Here is a 23,575-nt window from a genome sequence, read left to right on the forward strand (position 1 = left end):
GATAGAGCTGTAAGTATGGGAGACTTATGGCTTTGAGAATGGGCCTGGATGTTCTCCATGGGATTAATACTACCAGGGTGTTGTGGCCAGCGCATAGAGTGGCTCTCCCCAATGTGCTCATGATTAGAGTCAGGGGTTATTTGGTGCTATTTTTACAAATATAGGGTTGATTTGTCTTAGGCCATTACCGTCTATTACAGCTAGAAGTCTTGGGGGAAAGGTGGGAAGCAGCAGACGCTGGCATTCTGCCTAAAGAGAAATCAATGAAACAAATTAATCCTTTGCAGGCTGCAGTGACACAGTCATCCATCATTCACGACCGCTTTTACACAGCGAATCAGGGAACAGGGAGAGAGCCCCTGGGGACGGGGCAGAAATCCACGCAATGCCAAGACCAGGGCAGCGGTGTTGTCTGTCTACAGGGACCAGAGAGCAGAGAGCAGAGAGCAGAGCGCGCAGAGCAGAGCAGAGCAGGGAGCAGAGCAGAGCAGGGATAAATACAATCAGGAGGGCATTACCATGAACAGCCATTATTACACAGTGTCTATCTCTCTTTCACACACCAGTCTCTCCTCCTGCCTCCAGCTTGTTATGCCCCTCCAGGTTAATGGGAAGACTGATAGGTTAGCTTGATCATTTATTTACGGTGGACATATAGCCTGTGTATTGCTAATTAATGCTAGGATAGAGCAGGCAGATTAGGGAGGGAGTGAGACAGGGAGGGAGGTAGGGAGGGCACATTGAGCACAACCTCACCATGTGGCATCGCATTGTTCCAATTCCATCGGATTCTGTTGCATTGTTCCAGTGATGATGCATTTTGTTGCATTGTTCCAGTGATGATGCATTCTGTTGCATTGTTCCAATGATGATGCATTCTGTTGCATTGTTCCAATGATGATGCATTCTGTTGCATTGTTCCAATGATGATGCATTCTGTTGCATTGTTCCAATGATGACGCATTATGTTGCATTGTTCCAGTGATGATGCATTCTGTTGCATTGTTCCAATGATGACGCATTCTGTTGCATTGTTCCAATGATGACACATTCTGTTGCATTGTTCCAATGATGACGCATTCTGTTGCATTGCAGATTCCAATGGCTCAGTCCCAGGCCCACCCATGAAAAGGCCAGGTGTCACCACCCACAGAATTACAAGGACCCCCCCTCCACAAGTGGAAACAACACTGCCATACAAAGGTTAGAGCCTCATGCACGTATGGCAGCTACAGTACATGTGCCATTTGTACACCTCAGTTCGGCCAACTAGAGACCTGAGATCTAAGCACATGACCCACACCAGGAATCATCCCTCCCTTCATAGATACATGCAGCTTTATTCTATTGCAGTGTGTAGCATCAGACAACAAAAGAAAATCAATTCAAATACCAAAAAAAACATAGAAATAGAACTGATATTTATTGGTCCTTTTATTCAGACGTTCTATGTTGCTTTCTCTGACAGTAATGCTATTACACACAATCATGATTTATGTAGGGTATCCCAGCACTGCATTGCATTAGCTTCCTCTGTTCCAGTATGGATCTGCCTGTGACGTAGTGGTTCACCTGTGGCGACCTCATGTGTTCTTAAAAAAATGTAGTGAGTAGTAGACATGACTTGGGTAGAGGATATGGTAGGATAACTCCCTGGGGGACTCGCGGGACAAGAGGAACCTTTGCTCGCCTTGTCGTCGTAATGGGGGGTGCCACTTACCTTAATGAGCCTCTCAAAGAAGAATACCAATAGCCTGACACAGGTGACAGCAGCATGCTGGGAAATCAGAGAGAAACTGGGAAGAGAGTGAGAGATTGGGGGGGGGATATGTTGCCAGAAATGCTACAGCCTACACATCCTGTTTAAACACTACATCTTTTCTCAGCCTCTACATCACTGCCCAGTTCTGAAGCCCCAAATACTGATAAAGAGTAATTTAATACTAACATCCAATGGGTTTACTTTGCTTTTTTTGACTAACATCCCTTTATTTTTCCTTATTCATTTGTAAACAAGACAGAACTTTGTAGAGCATTACTTAAAAGTAGCGCATTAAGGTTTTGTCTTCCTCTGAAGTTCATGTTCTGGAACATTTCCACAACCTTCTGCCATTATGTTTACGTGTGATAAGCTCATTCTTACAACCTTTTGACGAGATAGATGTTCAGAGGAGGAGTATAGAGAGAGATAGGGAGAAAGAGGGGGAGTTGTTGAGGAAGAACATGTTGTGGAATGTTTGCTGTTCTGCGCCTGAACTCATTTGTCAAGGCTTGACCTCCGCTGGGATGCCTCGGGTCAACGGGGGTCACCCGAGGTAAACTTGCCGTGTGGTCACACACACACACAAACACAGAATCACAAACACATATACAAATGAAAATCTAAGTGAAGGAGAGGCACAACTATGTCAAAATCCTTTTGCCCAGCACAGTATAATACAGCTGCACATTCATTTCTAAATATGACAATAAGAACATTGACAATAAAACACTAATGGCATCACAAATACATTAGGTCTTGAAAATGTTATTTCATGTATAACTTCTTAAAAGCAACAACACCATCCTCATAATGAATCTACTCTGCTTCCACTGACCATCAAGGCTGTGTGAGCTGCTGGGTAGAAGGGGTCAAGGTTAACTGAGTGAGGTTAATACACTCTGTTAAGGATATGTCTTCTGGGTCCATGCCAGGCCAGGGCAGTGAGGGCAGAAGAGCAGGCATAACTCATAACACAGTAGATATCTTCAACTGCAGACAGTACCTGTCTTTTAAGGCCAAGACAGTCCAACGCAACTGTTGTCCATGTGCAGCTGGTGGCCTTCCTATCAGCTCTGACTACAGAACATCGGACATGTTCTGTTCATTTCAAGATGATTCTACATGTTGAATCGCCACTGTTCATTAACACCCAGCAGGTGATCTACTGCGCTCGGGGCGCTGTGCACGTCTTGCTCTTTACCTGCAGACACAAGCTCCTAGTATCAATCCTTACCTTGTACACAATCCCTAAATCACAGGTGTACCAACCTAACCTGGAGTTTTGATAAACAGTATTTTCTTCCTTTTTTAGTACTTCTTAAGATGACATTAGGAGAAGACTTGTCGATTCTGACCGTGTGACACGGTGATGCTCTTTATTCCAAAGGAAGGGGGACTTCCAACGACGTTCATTTAAATCTGAGAGAAAAAAAACAACACAGAGACGTTGATGATAAGAGCTAGCTGGAGGAAGTGTGGGAGCCTCTTGAGCAAACAGCCTTATCATTGGCCCTGCGTGATTCATGCTGCCTTTTGATTGGCTTCCTGAGTCAAAATGAGGACTGACTTTGGCCATGCCCTGTTCAAGGGATCAAGATGATATTACGGATCTAATTTCAAGGAGTGTTGAAGTTATACCAATATAATAAATGTATATTTTTGGTAAATTATTCCATCCATGAATCCATTAGTGCTAGTGAGATGTCTCAGTGAATTGGTGAACAGGGCCTGTGTAGCAGCAGTGGAACTTACATGGCACGATCATGTTGTACAGCCGCTCACTCCCTGTCAGGAAAACACAATTAGTTCCTTATTTGATGATGAGAACACATACAGACACATGCCGTATGACTATTGCAATATAGTAATAACATATTGTCTGGTCCAAAGTTTACTTTGATTTTGAATGTAGATATTTTCTTAATTTTGACCCCTCTGGCTTTCCGTGGGCAGAAACATCAAACAAACGTATTTTGAGTTCTATGGAGAGAGGGAACGACAGACTGTGAGCTTGAGAATAAAAAAATATTGAGCAGCATAGTTGTTTTTCAGTAGGTGTGTTCTGTATACAGCAGGCACTGGTCTGTTACGTTGCTTTAGTTATAATTAGTATTTGATGCAGCCTGAAGCGAAATGGTTAAACCCTTTTTACCCTATCTGAAAGGTGAGGAGATATCATGTTTAGATCAACAGCTGAGGTAACACCGACTTATGTTTACCATAATTTGGCAGGAGAGACCTGACATTGGTTTTACTTGAGGCCAAAGGCCCTAGAAAGGGAAAGGGTAAGAGGGATACCTAGTCAGTTGTACAACTGAATGCCTTCAACTGAATCAGAGAGGTGCGGGGGGCTGACTTAATCGACATCCACGTCTTCGGAGCCCGGGGAACAGTGGGTTAACTGCCTTGCTCAGAGTAGCAATATCAAAGATTCAATACAGTACAAGACAACTTTATTTTCCATTGGTTGCAGCAAACAACGTACATTTGTATTCTGCTCCCTTTTTAAGGAGCAGAATACAGACATCACACATCACACAGCACACAGCACACAGCACACATCACACAGCACACATCACACATCACACATCACACATCACACATCCCACATCACACAGCATACATCACACATCCAGTTGAGACGAGCAAAGGGTCAAACTGCCCCTGGTGCGGCGTAGCTCTAATAGTCAGATAATATAGTCAGCCAATAGCTGTGGAATGACTTGATCACACACACACACCTGCACTGATAGATACACACACCATTTCCAAATCAATCTGAAAATATATGGTCTGTTGTGCCTTTGTCATCAAAGGTTATCGTGGCCAAAACGGTCTCTGTTTTGTCTCCTACAAGCAATTCCAGCACTTGGAACAGGAATAGTGCAGACTCTCTATCTTCATGTTCTTGATTCATCACTAGCCCATCACTGGCCCAGCACTGGCCTAGCACTGGCCTAGCACTAGCCCATCACTGGCCCATCACTAGCCCATCACTAGCCCATCACTGGCCTAGCACTAGCCCATCACTGGCCCATCACTAGCCCATCACTAGCCCATCACTGGCCTAGCACTAGCCCATCACTGGCCCATCACTAGCCCATCACTAGCCCATGACTAGCCCATCACTAACCTTTCACTAGCCCATCACTAGCCCATGACTAGCCCATCACTAGCCCATCACTAGCCCATCACTAGCCCATCACTAGCCCATCACTAGCCCATGACTAGCCCATCACTAGCCTATCACTAGCCCATCACTAGCCCATCACTAGCCCATCACTAGCCCATCACTAGCCCATGACAAGCCCATCACTAGCCCATCACTAGCCCATGACTAGCCCATCACTAGCCCATCACTAGCCCATCACTAGACCATGACTAGCCCATCACTAGCCCACCACTGGCCCATCACTAGCGCTGGACTTCAGGATGTTCAGATCCAGCTAACATCTCTGATCATTTCACAAACTTTGCAGGCATCCATTTCTCTAATGATTACACCCCCCATATAAGATTCAAGATACCGAAGGCTGTGTGTGTGTGTGTGTGTGTGTGTGTGTGTGTGTGTGTGTGTGTGTGTGTGTGTGTGTGTGTGTGTGCTTGCGTGTGTTAAATACCTTAATGACATTATTTTAGTATTATTATTATTTTTATTACACTCATCTGCATGATTAGTACAATCCCACTGGGCACGGATGTCAATTCAACGTCTATTCCACGTTGGTTCGATGTAAATTACGTGGAAACAACGTTGATTCAACCAGTGTGTGCACAGTGGGGTGTAATGATAGGTAGATACAGTCATCTTTTATACTGTTTGTGGATGCACTTTGCTATTTAACATGTCTCGTGTTCATACATGTTTGGTTTTCTAAAGGATATTGTTGATTTTCAAATTAATTTGTTCAGTATCTTGCTTAACCTATGGCTCACTTAACGTTTACTGTTTGGAAACTGAATGTCTACATGCAAATTAGGCTATACACGCCTTTTAATATCATGCCTTATAAAATATGAGAAATGATCACAATGAATGATATGTAACTTGAGAATGATTTTGTTCTGTCTTAATGTACCGTTAGTCTAAACGTGCTCAGTCACCCCCTATTAGGCTACAGCATGGTGGCGGTTCAGACAGACAACATTCTAATTGAGCGCGTGCTGTGTGTTGGTTTAAGAAAACCATTATGGATACTTGAGGTGATGCCACTCATTTAACTACAAAAAATGCGCAATGACGCAGGCAAGTTGGAAATGTCATATTTTATTTCACCTCCCAGTTTCAAGGAGAACAAATGAGACAAGCCACTTGTCTATGTTCTGTCTTTTCCTTTCTCTCTTTACTCCAGTTTCATAATAACCCTGCTCCTTAAATGGTTATGTGCGGGTTGTATATTTGCACGGGAGATAATCTTGTTCTGACTTTTTGTCTTTGGTCTATCTACAGTGTGTTTTCGGATAATGTGGCGATAGGATGAAAAGTAGAAGCTCTACTTGTTGAATTTCTCTAGAATTCCACCTTTGCCCTCCTGTTTCCCTGAAATAAATGACTGTTACGGGTGAAATGCCTTTATGCACTGCGTTTGGAACCTGTATTCGTGTTGCCTTGGCCCCTCTAGGTAGAATCGATGTAGTAGTCGAGTAGTAGAGAAAATGGAATTCTGCATTTAACCAGGCTAATTTCTCTAACTTTTGAAGCACTTTAACGTGGGGTAAAGGGTTGTCCTCATATTATATGGATTGATGTGATTTAAAAAGTCTCAAGACATTGACAGTAGGCTATCACAAGTAGCCTATTAGTTAATATGGTATCCTCTTCCATTCAAAATTATGATTTGGCTGTGTTTTGCTAATGTCTTCTTTCTTCGCCACCATGGTATTAGGCGTATATAGGCTACCACATTAAGACACTATATGTGTTTTGAAGGATTTTGTCTGCCTTGAATGGCGTGATGCACACTTTATACTTCGTTATAGGCCTACCGTACGCATTCATTTGACCCCTTCTTATACAGAACAGCGTAATTTATGTCACTTTCACCGTCTTACCACGTTAACAGCTCAGAAAATGTGTTTACTTTGATGTCGCTACTGGTGCTTCCAGTTGGGTTTTTGGTGAACTACAATATTACAGCAGAAACATGAGGAGTTTCAGTGCTAATGGATTTATGATCTCGGTCTCTGACACCATTTCATGTAATTAGCACATATGCTTTAAATATATGATGGTTTTGTGAGCGATAAAGCCATTACCCATCGCATAAACTGACAGTCCCTCTAACTAAACTTCAACCACAAAGCTAATTGGAAAAGTCATTTCGGCTTCAATTGTCTACAATTATAGCCGTGGCAGTAGCCTCAGAATCCTAGTGTGTGGTTCTTCATTCATCATGGTGTATTTTGACCGGTGAACAAAACTCAATCCCAACTCAACCTGTTAGCTACTTTGATCCGTCTGTAATTTTGTCGAAGACAAACATAGCGACCTTATGGTGGTGAGGCTCTAAAATATTTTCCCTATTTCTCACGAATAGCTTTTCCATTAAGAGCGATTAGATGATGTCTATTCAAAGTTGCTGATCCATAGAGAAAATGGCTGCGGATAAAATACGATTTCAAGTGACCTTTTCGTCCCTTTCACACCAATCTGAGCCCCCGAATAGTTAGGGATCAGATTGGGGAAAAACCTCCTCCTCTTCTCTTTCAACCCGTAACGACTCAAAGCAGAGGGGGCTCTCAGCAAGCCCTCCAACTCACACATTAAAGTATAACGCACAGCTCGGGTCTGAAGAAAGCAGCAACACTGGCCATCTTCATTTTGTCTTTATGTAATTCATTATGCAACATTTATTTTTCTAATGAATTTGTAAATGTGTTTCAAAGTTGAGAGCCAGTTGTAACAAAACCAGGCTACACTGAACACATCAAAACAAATACAAATCTTACAATTAGCTATAGGCAATACTTGTTTCAAGTATACTATTGAATAGGTCTATCTTATATAATTTCAGTGATACACTATTGGAGAAAAGTTTGAAGAGCCGCAGATGAAGAATTTTTTGAACCATCTGCCTTCAGAGGTTTATGTTATCTGTTAAAACATAGTTATGTTAATTTAAGTTATTTTCTCATTTGTAACTATTGGAACTCACTCAACAAATATATGTTTTGTTATATGTAGTTGCACATGTAACATAGGCTATTATGCATATTAAGTCAATAATTGACAGCAGCACACCTCATTTGTTAATGAAACGTCTCTACACTTTTTCATAGTTATTTTACACTTGTATTTTTAATGGCAGAAATATAGGCTAGTTATATATTTTTGGAACAACACACCACAGCCATTTCTTCTAGAAAGTTAGCTGTTCAGTTATGGGCAGATGCTCAAAGGTGCGCGTGGATGGGAAAGCATAGATCGTGTGTTACCCTCTCCTGAAGAAACGTAATACTTGTTTTTATAGGAGTCATTTCGACAGAGGCCTCGAAAGCAATAGATGGAGCTGGAAGCTTTGAACGGTGTAGTGACTTTATAGATTCCCTATACTGGAGCGCCTACATAAACGGAACCAATGAGGATTGTATTATTAGCTATTTTCCTTCAACGTGTTTATTAATGATCTGAAATGCCGATGGGCTGATATTTGCCCCCGTGTTCACGAAGTAGGAGGTCAGACTATCATGGCCTTTTATTGCTTTCACAACTGGTCCAAGAATTCTTAACGTGTTTGTGGGGGGCAGTTGCCCTGACATTTATTTATTTGTTTGTTATACAAACGGATAGAGAGAGACCGCATCACTTGGAAATTAGCCTAATTTAGCCTATGTTTAATAAATATATTTGAAGCCCACGTAGGCCTATATCTAATCTATTTTAACCTCTAACTCACGGTAGATGCTCAGCAAACCATATGCATGATCTGATTCATATAGGCCACATGTGCAAATATAGCCTATACTGCACTGCGAATGGCATTTGATATTTTTGGTAATAACACATAATTATGTCACATAATTATATTTATATGCGTCGTGTTATAGGGAATATAGGCTAACTTAAACTATAACATAGACATTAATAGTAAGTTCCTGCCATGTGGAACTTCAAGTGGCATTTATAGCATCAACTTAAAATCTGAGACACAAGGGAATCGAAGTTTAATATAGTCTCGCCAAAATCGTATTTCATATAGGCCTAGCCTATGCTTTTGTCAGTATTATCGCTCGATGTAAGTTGTGTGTATGCATCAATTATCTACCAAATAATCGCAAAAACTGCTTTTAAATTGACATAATATATTCTGCTTATCTCACATAGTGGGGTTGAAAATGTATCTGCAAACTTTGCAATTAAATAATAATCATTAGATTATCATGAATGCCTTACATTTTCATATGACTAAACAAAACAGCCAGAAAGTGTTCCAAGAACTATCGTCATGCCTGTACTATGCCTCACCAGATCGGTCGTATACATTTCCTTTAATCCGTTGAAACTATCGATGAGAAACCGGCTGCTATCGATGTTTTCATTATGTGATCATACAACAAATAGCCTTGCACAGGTGAGATGCTCATAACCTGGAAAGGGTTCCCTGAATTGCGGTAACAGCATCAACGATGTTCGTATATATTGCTGACGACCGTTTTAAACGGAGAAACGGGTTCGCAAATCAGTAAAGATGTCAAGGAAAGGATCCAAAGTACGGTTAAAAGGTTTCGCCCTGGAATGTAGCCTAACAGTGGTTGTTTGACAGATAAACTAGATAACGGTTGCCTACATGGGTTGCATGGTAGTGTGGCGAGGCTAGAATGTATTGTTCATTCCTTTAGAGCTTCTTGTGAATAGGTGGAAGATAAATAAATGATGTACTTGCCTGGCTGGTGTTTGCCAAATTCAGGTACCGATGTTTCCCGTCCACTATAGCCTAATAGTTGTCGCTGAGTGCTTCTTCTTTTAATACCCTGCTGTCCACGTCCTCTTTTTCTCTCCTGTTTTCGTGCTATAGCCTTCTTCCCGCTGCTCTCATTCACTGTCACCCCTCTCTCTCTCTCCCTCTCCGTCCAGCTCTCTTCCCGATCTGTGGAGTAAAATCTTAATGATACACTTACAGAAAATGCTTTGTCCATTTTAATCTTATTCGTTTCACCTTTTCAAAGAGCTGGAGACATGACCGGGAGTCTCCGTGCAGTGTCCGAGACAGGGACGGGAAGAGTTCTGTTGTTGAAAACTTAAAAACACCCATTCCTCCTATGCGTTAACAAGGGGGGTACTTGCATATTTGCGCTCCATTATCTTTAAATAGCTGACTACACTCGGACAGACATAACAAAGGTATTCATGAACTATTCACTTTATTTTCACATACCCTATACTCTATTTAAGTTCGGCTATTATGGGATGCATGTCGGCGCACCAGGCTTGTAAGCACACTGAATACACTTCTGGTGGCTTTGGTTACCATGTGGGCGAAATGTTGTCATATTCAAACTACCCCGTGTCAATGTTATTTGTGCTAAGTTCCACTAATTTTAAGTGATTTTACCCTGGAAGGTCTTTCCTAAGTCTACAAAACAGGCACCAGCTGCTCCGTTTGAAATCTTCATCAGGACAGTATCTGTAAAAATATAAAGAAAAAGAAAGCCATTTTCATGAGTTTATTTCTTGTTTTTATGATTTTACAAAGTTGATAAGAATACTACATGCATGATCACAGTGAGTTATGCATTACTATGTGGATGTAATTGTATACTGTACGCTAGATGGCAGACCGATCCAGACATTTTTGAGTTGGAGACCCATGCAGGCTTCAGTATCCACATGCAAAAAGCCGGAATTCCCGTGCAATTTTCAAACAACTTGACATGATTTTGAATTATTGTCATTATAAAACATAATATGACACCCGTTCAGTGATTGTGTAGGCCTTAAAACCTCAACTGTTATAGAGTATTTGTTATTTGTCGATGTAATTTTGAGATTCGCTGGCGCCATCGCACCCTGTCTGCCTATTCTAACACGAATTATCTATTATGCAGAATTTCTTACATTGTATTTTTTCCTAATTTGATCCAGTAACTTTGGACCCGAATTTTGACAATGTAAATGTAAAGTTGAAGCATATACAGTATTACACACCACCAAATGCTGTAGGCTATAATAAAACACACGATACATCAATAATAATGTCCCCCGCATTTATAATGAATATGGTAGTCCCAAACAAACCATTTAAAACTTTGAGGAATTCTATGCCAGTCCCTTTCGCCTAGCACGTTTGTTTATTTCACGTGCACCAAGATTTGTCCTCGCTTTTACCCTTATTTCGGCCATTCTATTCAGGGTTTCCTCCTCTGTTTGTGACAATAGACTAATACTAATCAGGTTTCAAAGTAAATAGCAGCGCAGGGCGAGCTCAATGTAAATTGTGCTTGTCAGAGACCCCAGTCGTAGGTAGCAAGGAACCAGGACTCTAACCAATGGAGAGAAAGAGGCTTGGCTAACCTTAGCCTCCCATTTTCTCTCTCTCCCCTCAATGCAGGGCTCTGGCCAGTCAGTCGCCTTTGATTATCAGTTGCCAGCAGCCCCTCTCTTGGCTCCTTGACACGAGCACCATATAAGGCGTAGCGATCTCCATAGAAACGTGTCAGTTTCAATAGTAGTGTCAAAGTTCACTATATACAGACATTCGCGCAGATCCCCGTTTCGGAAACATTGCTCTGCTGGTCTTCCCGTTTAAACGCATTCAATTTTGGGTCTCTCCTTCTTGCATATTCTATTAGTTGTTGTTTTTTGTTTTTTATCTTTTCGCCTTCGCTCCATTGTACTGGAGAGGTGAAACTACACGGGCACTTCGGCGACGCGGTCTTTTTGCTGGTCGAAATGAAATGTATTTAAGAATATAGATGTAAAATTCCGCTCTTCAGTTTTTCCTCCCCTCCAACAGCGAAGACGGGAGTAAAGGAGCAAGGAAGAAAGGAGAAGGGAATTTATTTCTCGCAGCACTTTGGATCGCATCTATTTTATGTTCATTTCTACGCCCATGTGAATCGCTCCTGCCTCCTTTCTGGCTATTTTATAACGAACAGCATTTTTTTTTGTTACGGCTGGCTCGCTTTTTCTTCAAGATTGGGTTCCTGAATGGCTGACTGCAATTTACATTGGAACTGGCCTCCCGATACTTGCATATCCTGATCGGGTGCCTATTCTATCGCCTCCTGTATTCTGAATGTATTGATCGTGTTCTGCTCCCTTCTTTCTCTTATGAGATAGTTTTTTCCGATTTGACTTTGCACTGTTGTGTTTGAGATATTTTTTTTCCCCTTGCTTTATAAATCCCAGCGATCCGTTCGCTTTATAGCACTTTCCGGGCCCGAGATATGGCAATGGTAGTTAGCGTCTGGCGAGATCCGCAGGAAGACGTGGTCGGAGGACCTCCAAGCGGCCCCAATCCAGCAACTCAGCCGGCGAGGGAGCAACAGCAGGCGGCGTCGGCAGCACCGCACACTCCGCAGACCCCAAGTCAGCCAGGACCCCCGTCAACACCAGGGACTGCTGGAGACAAGGGGAGTCAGAATTCTGGACAGAGTGGCGCACAGCATATAGAATGTGTTGTTTGCGGAGACAAATCGAGCGGCAAGCACTATGGTCAGTTCACCTGCGAGGGATGCAAAAGTTTCTTCAAGAGGAGTGTCCGAAGGAACTTAACGTATACATGTCGTGCCAATAGGAACTGTCCCATTGACCAACACCACCGAAATCAGTGCCAATACTGTCGGCTGAAGAAATGTTTAAAAGTGGGAATGCGGCGGGAAGGTGAATATCTTTTTTTAATGGCACTTATGATGATGCGTACTACGTTTCATTGACAACTAGGGCTGCCATGTTGCATAAAGGTCACATACATACGGCTGAGCACATTGCACAACCAGGTTTTTTGAAGGGATGTGTATGTGTGCGCATTTAGCTTATAGAGAGGGTCAAATGCAATGCAGCTACAAACGATAGTGAACCGGTACGAGTCGTAGGCTAAAACAAAGCAGCTGTTTATTTGGTTGTGTGTGTGTGTGTGTGTGTGTGTGTGTGTGTGTGTGTGTGTGTGTGTGTGTGTGTGTGTGTGTGTGTGTGTGTGTGTGTGTGTGTGTGTGTGTGTGTGTGAGAGAGAGAGAGAGAGATAACATGCATGCTAATGCACGTCCTTACATGTGTAGTGATAGACTTGTGTTTGGTTTGTCTGTGCTTTAAGACGAACAGACAACATAACCACATCGTCTCCCTGTTCCATATGCTGACTAGACAGATTAAGCAGCTTGAGCAGGCTGACGTTAATGCTAGAGAATTTGTGTGGTACACATTTGTTTAGCCTCGTAATGTATGATAGGCCGTAACTTTCCCTCTCTTTGGAGCACAAATTATAGCAAAACACGTATTTTAAATTAACCACCAAATTACCATACATGTAATTTAATATTATCCCCCCAAAATATTGTCAACAAAAATACAATTAGACCAATTATACTTAATGCACATTGTTAAAAGATTCTTCCTCGACTGAACTACAGGCTTAGAAGGCGTTTACTCTTATTGTGCTTGATATATTTTTGCCACTCTTCTTCAGTGCAGCATAACACATATGTAATGGAGGAATACATTAGACGAAATGAAACTGACACATGGGCTGCAGTGAACAACTAGATGTAGCATAGGTCTAAATGGCATTGTAGGCCTGTATTAAAGCATCCGTTATGTTAGATATTTTGTGTGTGTGTGTGTGTGTGTGTCTGTTTGTGTGTTAATCTAGATGCGTGCCTAGTCGATACGTATGTAGAAAGTGCAACACTTAGCATGTAGGCTACGGTCACTCTTAGATATTGAAAATATTCTTATTTATTTAAACAACACACAATCTTACACACTATGTAATGTACAGTTTGAACTAGATTGTGATGGGAAATGTTACTCCCTTATCTCAGAGCAGAAAACACTAGCTTGCCTAATGCTTCTCGGCATAGGTTGCACATGCAACAATGTTCATCAGTTCTGGATGCACATTTCCTCTCCTTCTCTTTCTTTTTGTCAGCGGTTCAGCGAGGACGAATGCCTCCAACCCAGCCGAACCCAGGGCAGTACGGACTGACGAACGGGGACCCTCTGAACGGCCATTGCTATCTCTCCGGATACATCTCGTTATTGCTTCGGGCTGAGCCTTACCCGACGTCCCGATATGGAAGCCAGTGCATGCAGCCCAACAATATCATGGGTATTGAGAACATATGCGAGCTGGCAGCTCGCTTGCTCTTCAGCGCCGTGGAATGGGCGAGGAACATCCCTTTCTTTCCAGATCTGCAGATCACCGACCAGGTGTCCCTTCTCAGGCTGACGTGGAGCGAATTGTTTGTGCTAAACGCGGCTCAGTGCTCCATGCCTTTGCATGTGGCCCCTCTGCTCGCCGCCGCAGGCCTCCACGCTTCTCCAATGTCTGCGGACCGAGTCGTGGCTTTCATGGATCACATTCGAATCTTCCAGGAGCAGGTTGAGAAGCTCAAGGCCCTCCACGTTGACTCGGCAGAGTACAGCTGCATCAAGGCGATAGTACTCTTCACATCAGGTGAGTGTTTCCCATGCCACTGCTGAGGCCTCCTCTCTAATAGGCGGGCAGTGAGGGGGTAGACAGGGAGAACAACACTGACACAGAGGCCATGGCTGTTTAGTGCAGGCTACTCCATGCTCTTTTGACAATGGCTTGCTGCAAATATCCACAGTGATACATTTTGTGTGTTACTCAGAGCGTAAGAGAAGTAAACAAACCGACTTTCAAAAACGTAATTTTTATGAGTATTTTACTCCCACGTAGGAATAGATTGAAAGACAATATACTATTTAATAACTGTGGGACAGTATAAAAAGTGAATCGCATTACATTTTGTATAAGTCTGATAACTAGGTCTGCAGAAGTGTTTGGTCTATGCAACAGGCGTATTTTTAATACATGATATGCATAAAGAAAAGCAGAATTGCGGTGTGACACCTGATGTAGGCTATGTTGGAGTTGCGGCACATGTTTTCATGTTTTGCGCGCACAAACATGTGTCTTGGTAAATCAGGAAATAATCCCTAGCTGCCTATTCAAAGAAATACTGATTAAATAGCCTAATATGTCATTGTTTTACTCTGTTATACATTTCTGTCAGAACAACGGTATGCTTGAGATAGATTCGGAATGTATTTAGTTTAAAGATATTTCCTCTCACAATTATTTTCTTGTAAAATATTAGAATCCCAAATTTTGAAAAGAAGGCATAGTCTACATATGACCGGTCATTACTAGATCTGGCTGAGCCAAGGTCACCGTTCCTGTCTCGTGTAATAATATAGATATTTGGGGTTTGATTGTGGACACTTGCTGCCATTACCATTTGCAAGCAGTCGCATAAGGATAATGGAGAATAAGTAGGCCTAGTGGATAAAGAAGCCTAAATCGACCGTGACTCAAAAGAGCTCTTATGTGGCTCTTTTGAAGTGAACAAATTCTCATTAAATAGCATTATTTCAATCAATACATTTCACAATTAAGTACCATTTTGAACATCATTGTGTTTTGTAATATGTGTTTTTATTTAATTTTCTAGAACATATTTTCACTCTCGATGTCCTCAAAAAACACTATGCTTGGTGACCAACTATAGCCTAGCCTAAAGTAGCCTAGCATTAGCATCTTTACTGAATTATAGCCTATTAAATATATCCTATAGCCTACTCTGAATAGCTAAATATATTTCCTTTCATATTATATTATGCATATTATATTATGTTATAGGCTATTATATTATTAGCCATATCCATATGAAGTATTTTGTCATGATTATTTTTTAAATCGTGAGGATTGTATAGCCTACAGACAGGTTGAGTGACCAGTAAACATGTTTTGACCATGGCCAATAAACCTCCTCTAGTCCTCTAGTTTGCCCTCCTTAGTGACATGAAGACCTTACCACTGCCTTTTCTGCCCGTGAGGACATTTCTGTCCTTAGCATACAAACATTATATTCTCGTTTTGTAGGCCTACATGTGACTGTGCCCTTTTAGGCACATTTATATGACAAATCAAGCCCTCCTGGTTTACTTATAGCCTACCTTTGCTAATGCGAATTTATGTTTTTTTTTTTTCTAGGCTGTTAGTCATTAACATAACATGACGACATTGTGTGCCTTGCTCCAAGTTGTTGTTACGTTATTAGGCTATATCCTATTTAACATAAAATACAACTACAGAGATAGTTGTTTAAGATGACTAGATTTAACCTTGGTTCTGTCCATTTTAGCAAGAGGCAACATGCGTAACAAACTATAGTTGTAGTCAAGGTTTACTGTGTTGACATTTATTTATTTATTTCAGATATGAAACCCATAGGGGTAGCCTAGTCTAGGTCGTTGTGTTCTTATGATTAATATTATGTCCAGTTATGCATTGTAGGATATTTTTCATAATCTGTTTTCACATACTTATTCAATGTGAATCTATGAAATACATGTCTTTATGTGCAGATATTTTCAGGTTGTATTATGACGCAAGGGTTAGTTCTATGTTTGGTGAACTATGGGGTGCCCTTTCACGAGCTTTCTTTTGGCTCATATGCATTCGCTGCAGCTCAGTCGTCGATATGATTTGAGCTTAATCATTGTGTTTCACAAGTTTATATTTGCAAGATGTTTTAAAACGTAATTCATTTCGCCCTTATGAATTGTTTTATGTATTAAATATAGACTATCAAAGTTAATTCAAACGGATTTGCATACATGGGACTGTGTTGCCTCGTCTAAGATCATATAGTAAATCAACCCAAGATCTCCGCGTTGGCCCCGCGCAGTCCGTGAGTTCATAAGGTTATTGTGTCTGGCCGTAGTGAGTTATCGCCCTGAGAAATCAAGATGAGGTTTAAAAGCCTCTCGGATACCATTGTCCGGTGTTTAATGTATTGTTACAAAGCAATGGCTTAATACAAAATCGTCAGGCCTATGCATAACGGTCCAAATGTTATTATGCTTGGCCCTGCACAGCCGTTTAATGCAGATTTCTAGGCACAGCAGTATGCCGTGGCCTGTGCGATAAACACTTTCGTTTGTAGACTACTATGCACAAACATATCTGAAGACATTGACATTGAGTGCATTTCTCCATTTAGGCCAATGTGCAATGAACAGCCCCCGACTATATAGGCTACGAACAAAACACATGTCGCATGTGTTGTTGTGCTGGCTCCTTTTCGTATTTTTACGTGTTTTTTGCGCGACTATTGACTTCACCCCTGCTAATAAATTTGATTGCTTCCAGGGCCTTTACTAGGCTACATTGAAAAACAGGCCAAGCATGGTATATCAAGAAAAGAGCGGTGAAATGTCTTAACAGCTTATCGAGAGTAGCTTAATTAGGTCATATTATAACCATTGCAATTTCACTTTCATCAATGTATTTTATACGTTTCCATAGAATTGTGTCCCCTGAGTCAGAAATCACGAATGGGCCTGCCTACCTTTCCCCCGGCTCCCTCGATTGGAACTGCAAAACGCTATACAATAAATAGGTTTATGCTGCACACCATTTCCCATGCCCGTTAGCTGCATATTCTTTGTTTTGATTGGTTTATGAACGTGTAGAGGTATCTGCCTCTATGTGGTGCGTTCCCCACTTCAACAGATCGCCCTTGTTTATTCTATATGACAGTTCCTGACGTAGCATGTTTGGGCAGTGTGTTTGTTAATTTCACTTTGTCAATAACACGTAACGTTGATGTTGAACGATAACCAGGGTTCTTTTGTGTTTCTCTTTTGCCTGCACAGACGCTTGCGGCCTGTCAGATGCAGCTCACATCGAAAGCCTGCAGGAGAAGTCTCAGTGCGCCCTGGAGGAATACGTGAGGAGCCAGTACCCTAACCAGCCCAGCCGCTTTGGCAAGCTCTTGCTGCGGCTTCCATCTCTCCGCACCGTCTCCTCATCGGTAATTGAGCAGCTGTTCTTCGTCCGCTTGGTAGGTAAAACTCCTATTGAAACGCTCATCAGGGATATGCTATTATCCGGGAGCAGCTTCAACTGGCCTTACATGTCCATCCAATGATCCGAATGAGAGTGACAAAAAGAGAGAAAAAGGACCAAAATTCAGCATCCCGTACAAGAAGACTATATATAGGACATTTTCTGAAAATATTGGAAGACATGACATGCTTTTTTTTTGTTGTCTTTTGGGACTAAGATCTGAGATGGAATACGTTATGTACAGAAAATATGGAACTGGACTTACACCTGTTTAAATCCACTCTCATCTTCAAGAACAGTACTCTTCATTTTGTAAAATACTAGTCTTTATTTTCCTTTTTTTGTAAAAAAAAACAACAACAACAAATAAAATGAAAAACAAGACTTAGTGTTTCCAAGCAATTATAAGAAATGTCCTGTGTCTATGTACCCCTCTGTTTTGTATTTTTTCTGGTTCTAAACCAGCTTTTCTGTGATTCTATACTAATAATTTTTATATAACCTTTTGCTTCTTATTATGAGTGCGATATATATGTTGTCGAAGCTACGTTCTCCGAGAATTAAAAGTTGAAGTGGGAATTTAAAACAGAAAAATAAAGAAATTTAGACAAATAAGATACAAGTCTAATCGCTATGACAATATCACTACTGATGGTTGAACTATGGACCTGCAACAGCAGACCGACCTCGTGGACATTTTGACGAGAGGACGTCTTGCTCCTGGTTATGAGTGTTTGAGGAGTCGATCATCAGTCAAAGAGGAGAGACATGAAAATCAAAAGCACTTTTAATATATCATTTCAAATACATTTTCTTTGTTTAGTCTTGAAATTTTCATTGTTTCTTGAATTTTATTGGTTGTTGCCTTCAATTTGCTTACTTCATAATGCAGCTTTTGCAGAAGGGTCGGTTGATGAAGTTGTGTGATGGTGAGTGTACTATTAAAAAAGAAATAGGCAACAATGTCTCACTCTCAAGAATGTTCTTCTGAAGATCGAGATGTGCACTCATGCTTATTGTGTGGGATAGCATAATGCCACTCATCTTCATACACATGTTGAGGCTACGCTTGCCTTATATGTGCGTTTTCATGTGTTGTCTTGCATACTACACTCCAAATTCTAATTCATTATAGGCATTTTGCCTCTATTCTTCCCAATGGAGCTTGGCGAACGATGGGAAAAGATAACACTATCATGTTATGCTATAGAACAGGCGTTGTTTAGATTGGATGGCTGGTAGGCTACTCAATGCATAGCTATATAATACTGTTTCACCTAGTCGCTCACTCACGACTGAGTATAAACACAACGATGTGCGGAATTAGACAGTAGTGACGCTGCTCGCTGCCTGTGAGCACATTCATGTTTCATACTTTCCCAGACAGCAATGAAAGCATGAACTTCTCTTGCTTTCATTGCTTTCATTAAGCCACAAGCCTACCTCTTGTGGATTCATCAAGGGGATTCTCAATTCAACTATGACTGTCTCAAACATCTGCATTCGCCTGTTTAAAAAAATATACCCTTTGATAGAATTGTTTCAATATTGACATGCGTTTTAGCTAAGGATTGCACTCGCTGTAAAACAGATGTGATATGCATGATCAATCTGGAAAATGTATTTTACAGCATGTAAGCCAGACGATAGAAACATCGAATGTGATGTATTGTGTTGGAATAGAGAGAGTGGAGGAGAGATAGAGAGACAGACGCGGAGTGCACAGTGACAAATGAGAGAGGTTAATATGCGGAGGGAAATCAGCGTGTATGTAGCATTGGCTTGCCTATAGCCTACATTTATAATGAATGCATCGACGAAGTCCTCAACGTGTTGGATTATGATGTTTGTCTGCACAGTGTATAGTAGCTTCGTGTACAGGGGCTGCATGTCTCTTGCGTGACAATGTCTGCTTACCCTTTACAAAGAATGTGGACCCGAGAGCACGTACAGAAATAACTCAGTATACTGTTCATATGCATAATACACATACTGTATCAGACTCAAATAAGGACATACGCTTGGGATATGTTGGGAGGAAGAAGACGGTGTCTTGTAGCCTTTGCCTTGCAGTCGATCTTGAGATAGTAGCATGATGAGGACATGTATAGACGTCCAATTTCTTGAACGATCTCCCTACGATGAAAGCTAGCGTGAGGATGGAAGCTGAACGGAGACAGCCACATGTCTTAATTGTATTTATATCACAATTTTCGGTTTGGGTGGGGGCGTATCGTGGCGGCGGTTGATTTGATTGTATGTTCCCTGATTAATTCATTTACGAGTAACTTATTTTTTGCTTAAGCTAGTAATGTTGTGAAATGTCGTAAATGAGGGCCTATCTCTAATCGTCTTACAGATTTGAAAACAGGAGTAGAACTATTCGGTCTAGTTATCGTGGTCTCATCTGGTCAAAAGATGAGCAGGCCTTAGTTGATCCCGGTCGACCTGTGGTCATGATTGAAGCAGTGTTCATCCCATATAGGTTCTGGTAATATTTCAACACGTTATTTCTCAGAACAACGTAACCCTTAATTGTGTTATGTCCTCAGTAATGTGTAATAAAATGGCTATCAATGATTATGAACTAACAATGGCATGACCATGTTGGCCGGTTGGCTAGTTCACAGTTGGAGAATGAGCCCTTGTAGTTTTGCTTTAAATTAATAGGCTTAAACACATTTTTTTATATAGTTTAAACACTAATTTTAACACCTGAGAGCCAAATTGTACATATTATACCTTAGCATTTTACAAATTACCCATTTAATCTTATTGGAAAAAGAAATAGGCTTTTGGGCTCATTTGGAAGTTTAGCTCATATCCTAGGCCTACTCCACAACTTTTCTTAGATTGTAGTCCCCCTAAATATTTTATAAATCTGGTTGTATGTGTTATATTTATTCGTTTTTTGGCTAATATCCTAGTTTATGTTTACCCGCATATGAAGAGATGTTCAATTAGAAAAATATAACATTTACTGAAAATTGTGTCGTTGATGACGAGTCTCGATCAATTCCAGGCTATATTTACAGCCCTCGACTAAATTGTTTATTAAATGCAGCTTTTAACTGGTTGTTCTCACATAATGTATTCTAAACCCCTCTAGAATTCTAACGTTCATCCTTTGCTGAGTTATGTTGTACAATCTCTACACTACGGGCTATATAAATCATTTCAAAATAGCATAATTCAAGCCATGTGTTTCTAGTTAATGAAGCAGTATGACTCACTACAAGTTTGGTAAACCTATAAGTGATATTTATTAATCGATGGTGTGTTGCTTTCATTTTCCAACTGGTTAGGACAATTTAACGAGTTTTGTTGTAATCCCACATATGCAACAATTAGATATAATCTCATACTTGTTTGGTATTCGGCTTTCCATTAACCCCATAGGCCTATAGTGTTTGAGATTGTGTTTTCAGGCAGAAGTCTTTTATAGTTGTAGATCACTCAACGTTCAAATATGTTATAGAAATGGTCTCTCTGGGTCTTGTATGCTGCTGGTATTTTAGCTGCTTTTCTGAAGAAGAAATAAACGTGTGACACGATTGGGATGTTCTATCATATCGTATTGTTGCACTTGACTGATGACAGTGGGTAAGGCAACGGGATCTGTAACACACTATAGGCCCCATTTGTGTCTTGGTCATTTCGGAAACTCTGGTTACCAAAGTGTTATTCCCAAATGAGTTAAATAACAATTTACCTTTGTCTGGTTTCATCCATCAAACCACAAGTGAATGACTCCTAACACGGGGCTATTTGTTTGCTTGCACAAGCAGCTGGGTGCGATTTCACGTTTGAGATATCTGTCTGAAAGCGAAACATTTATTATCCTAAGTTGTCAGCGACCCTATTTCCAAAACCTCATGCAACCAATGGTTCCACACGTCTTGAGCAGTCACACGGCAATAACAAGCTTGTGTGGGGTAACATCCGTTAATTTCGCCAATGTTAGGCCTACATTAAGTCACTTTTGACAAACAGTTTGAGAAAATATTTTCAAATTGAAGCTTTGGGATGCGTGAATGATCCTCTCAAGTATGGGCTATGGCATTGTTATAAACTTTTATTTCAGGTATTGGCTTATGCATAATGAATAGACATACACGATAATGGACATCGCGTTTTTCATCATCGCTTGGCAATTCTAACACTTCTGGTGAATGGTTGAAAACAGCACTGTGGGAAATAGCCTAGCATTCTAAATATAGTGCATGGATGTCTGCTTGTGTGTCATAAAATGGCCTGTTTGCTTTCTATGTGAAATGGTGATAATATGTTGTCGACCTGGAATGACGTACAATTGTTCCTAACAATCTCAATGATCGCGGTATAATTCTGCCGTCCGCAGACCTCATAGACAAGCTTTAAGCCATGGATCAAATCCAATACTACAGGGGTATAAAATATATCCAGTTGTGAACGTAGCATGAGGGGACGCCTGTGTGTGTATGTATGTGTGTGTGTGTGTACGTGCGGTGTGTGTTGCGAGCGTGCGCGCGCGTTTATGTATGTGCAAGCTGGCGTGTGTGAGTGAGTGAGAGAGAGACAGCGAGGGAGTCGGTTGCGAGAACAGATCGCTGTGTAAGCGATCCCTTTGTGTTGATTTAGGAAGACGTTTGCTGTATATAACGTTCAAGGCTGATAATATCATTGCCTGGCCAGATAAATAAAGCATTGGCCAAACCATCAGGTCAGCTATCGATCCGCTGCTCTCCCCGAGCGAGAGAGAGCGAGAGGGAGCGAGGGAGGGTGGGTGGGAGCGAGCGAGCGAGCAAGAGAGGGGGTGAGACAGAGAGAGAGACCCTTTACTCATTAGCATTCCATACCCATGGACTAACGCTGACAACTAACAGAGATATCCAGCTCTACACCATGCACTCTCTCCTTTTGTCTCCATACCCTTCATTTCAACGGAAGGATTTCGTCACAGTGAACACATTCTAAGCATTTACCCTTGAACAGATTCCACATACAATAGAAGTCATTTTAACGATAGGCCTATAGAAAATAAGACGGTGAATTGTTATCTTTATCACTCATTAATGGGCCTAGTGCTAAGGCATTTAAACTCTTGTAGCCTAGTTATAACCTATAAATCACAGCATTTGGATGTAGGCTAATTATGATTGTATAATTGTGTGCCTTTACAGTAACATGGTCAACTAAGTTGTCCAAACTCTCACATGGACTACTTTAGATTTTTTTGATATGGAAACATATTTTTCTTGATTGTCAGAACGTTGAAGACAATTGTGGATTCACCATAGGCTACGTCCTCAAGGGAAGATTCTACCCAGTTTTACGCAATGTAGGACATTGAGTTGCTGCTGAACATCAACCACCATGGATGGCACTGCTACAATGCATTGGGATTTTATATTATTAACTTATGCAAGCCTAATTGGCTAAACGTTGTGTTTACAACATGGTGGTGATATAAAGTGCCAATTATACGAAATAAAGGGTAATTGTGAAATACAAATATTGAAGCGTGAGATAAAAAATAGTAATCGTCGAGGGGCAGTCGATGATAATTATTCGACAGGGGCTTTGGGAATGTAGGCTATATCTTAATACCCGCTCGAGACTTGCCCAACAATGACAGCTGTTCATCAGATAGTAACTTCTTTCCGAGTTTTTTCCCCTCCCACCCGGAGCCCCGTCTCTATCTTGCTTTGTTGTTTTAAAATATGCATGTCCCTCCGGAATGCCAGTCACGAGTCCAAACTTTGTGTCCAACCTCCCACATGAAATGATCCTTTTA

The 23,575-nt window shown here is 41.2% G+C and overlaps 1 protein-coding gene and 2 long non-coding RNA genes across 4 annotated transcripts; 1 reads left to right on the forward strand and 2 right to left on the reverse strand.

Moving 5' to 3' along the window:
- Positions 1-1,400: 1,400 nt before the first annotated feature.
- Positions 1,401-9,639, reverse strand: LOC116364647 (uncharacterized). Its single transcript, XR_004208031.1, has 2 exons — positions 3,515-9,639; positions 1,401-3,181 (listed from the first exon to the last, which is right to left on the reverse strand). It is a non-coding gene; the product is annotated as an uncharacterized LOC116364647 (long non-coding RNA).
- Positions 9,640-9,645: 6 nt separating this feature from the next.
- Positions 9,646-11,145, reverse strand: LOC116364658 (uncharacterized). The gene is made up of 3 exons (XR_004208032.1): positions 10,998-11,145; positions 10,315-10,386; positions 9,646-9,849 (listed from the first exon to the last, which is right to left on the reverse strand). It is a non-coding gene; the product is annotated as an uncharacterized LOC116364658 (long non-coding RNA).
- Positions 11,146-11,196: 51 nt separating this feature from the next.
- On the forward strand, positions 11,197-18,764 carry LOC109875781 (nuclear receptor subfamily 2 group F member 1-A). 2 transcript variants are annotated; one of them, XM_020468191.2, is made up of 3 exons: positions 11,197-12,584; positions 13,849-14,376; positions 17,607-18,764. In XM_020468191.2, the coding sequence occupies exons 1-3, from the start codon at positions 12,149-12,151 to the stop codon at positions 17,879-17,881; spliced, it is 1,239 nt and encodes a 412-aa protein (XP_020323780.1). In that variant the 5' UTR covers positions 11,197-12,148; the 3' UTR covers positions 17,882-18,764. The 2 variants fall into 2 exon arrangements, with proteins under 2 accessions (XP_020323780.1, XP_020323787.1); XM_020468198.2 differs by having other exon boundaries at positions 11,462-12,584; positions 13,852-14,376; positions 17,607-18,416.
- The last annotated feature ends 4,811 nt before the right edge of the window (positions 18,765-23,575 follow it).

The sequence above is a fragment of the Oncorhynchus kisutch genome, linkage group LG3, assembly GCF_002021735.2.
Source record: "Oncorhynchus kisutch isolate 150728-3 linkage group LG3, Okis_V2, whole genome shotgun sequence".
NCBI classification, from domain to species: Eukaryota; Metazoa; Chordata; class Actinopteri; order Salmoniformes; family Salmonidae; genus Oncorhynchus; species Oncorhynchus kisutch.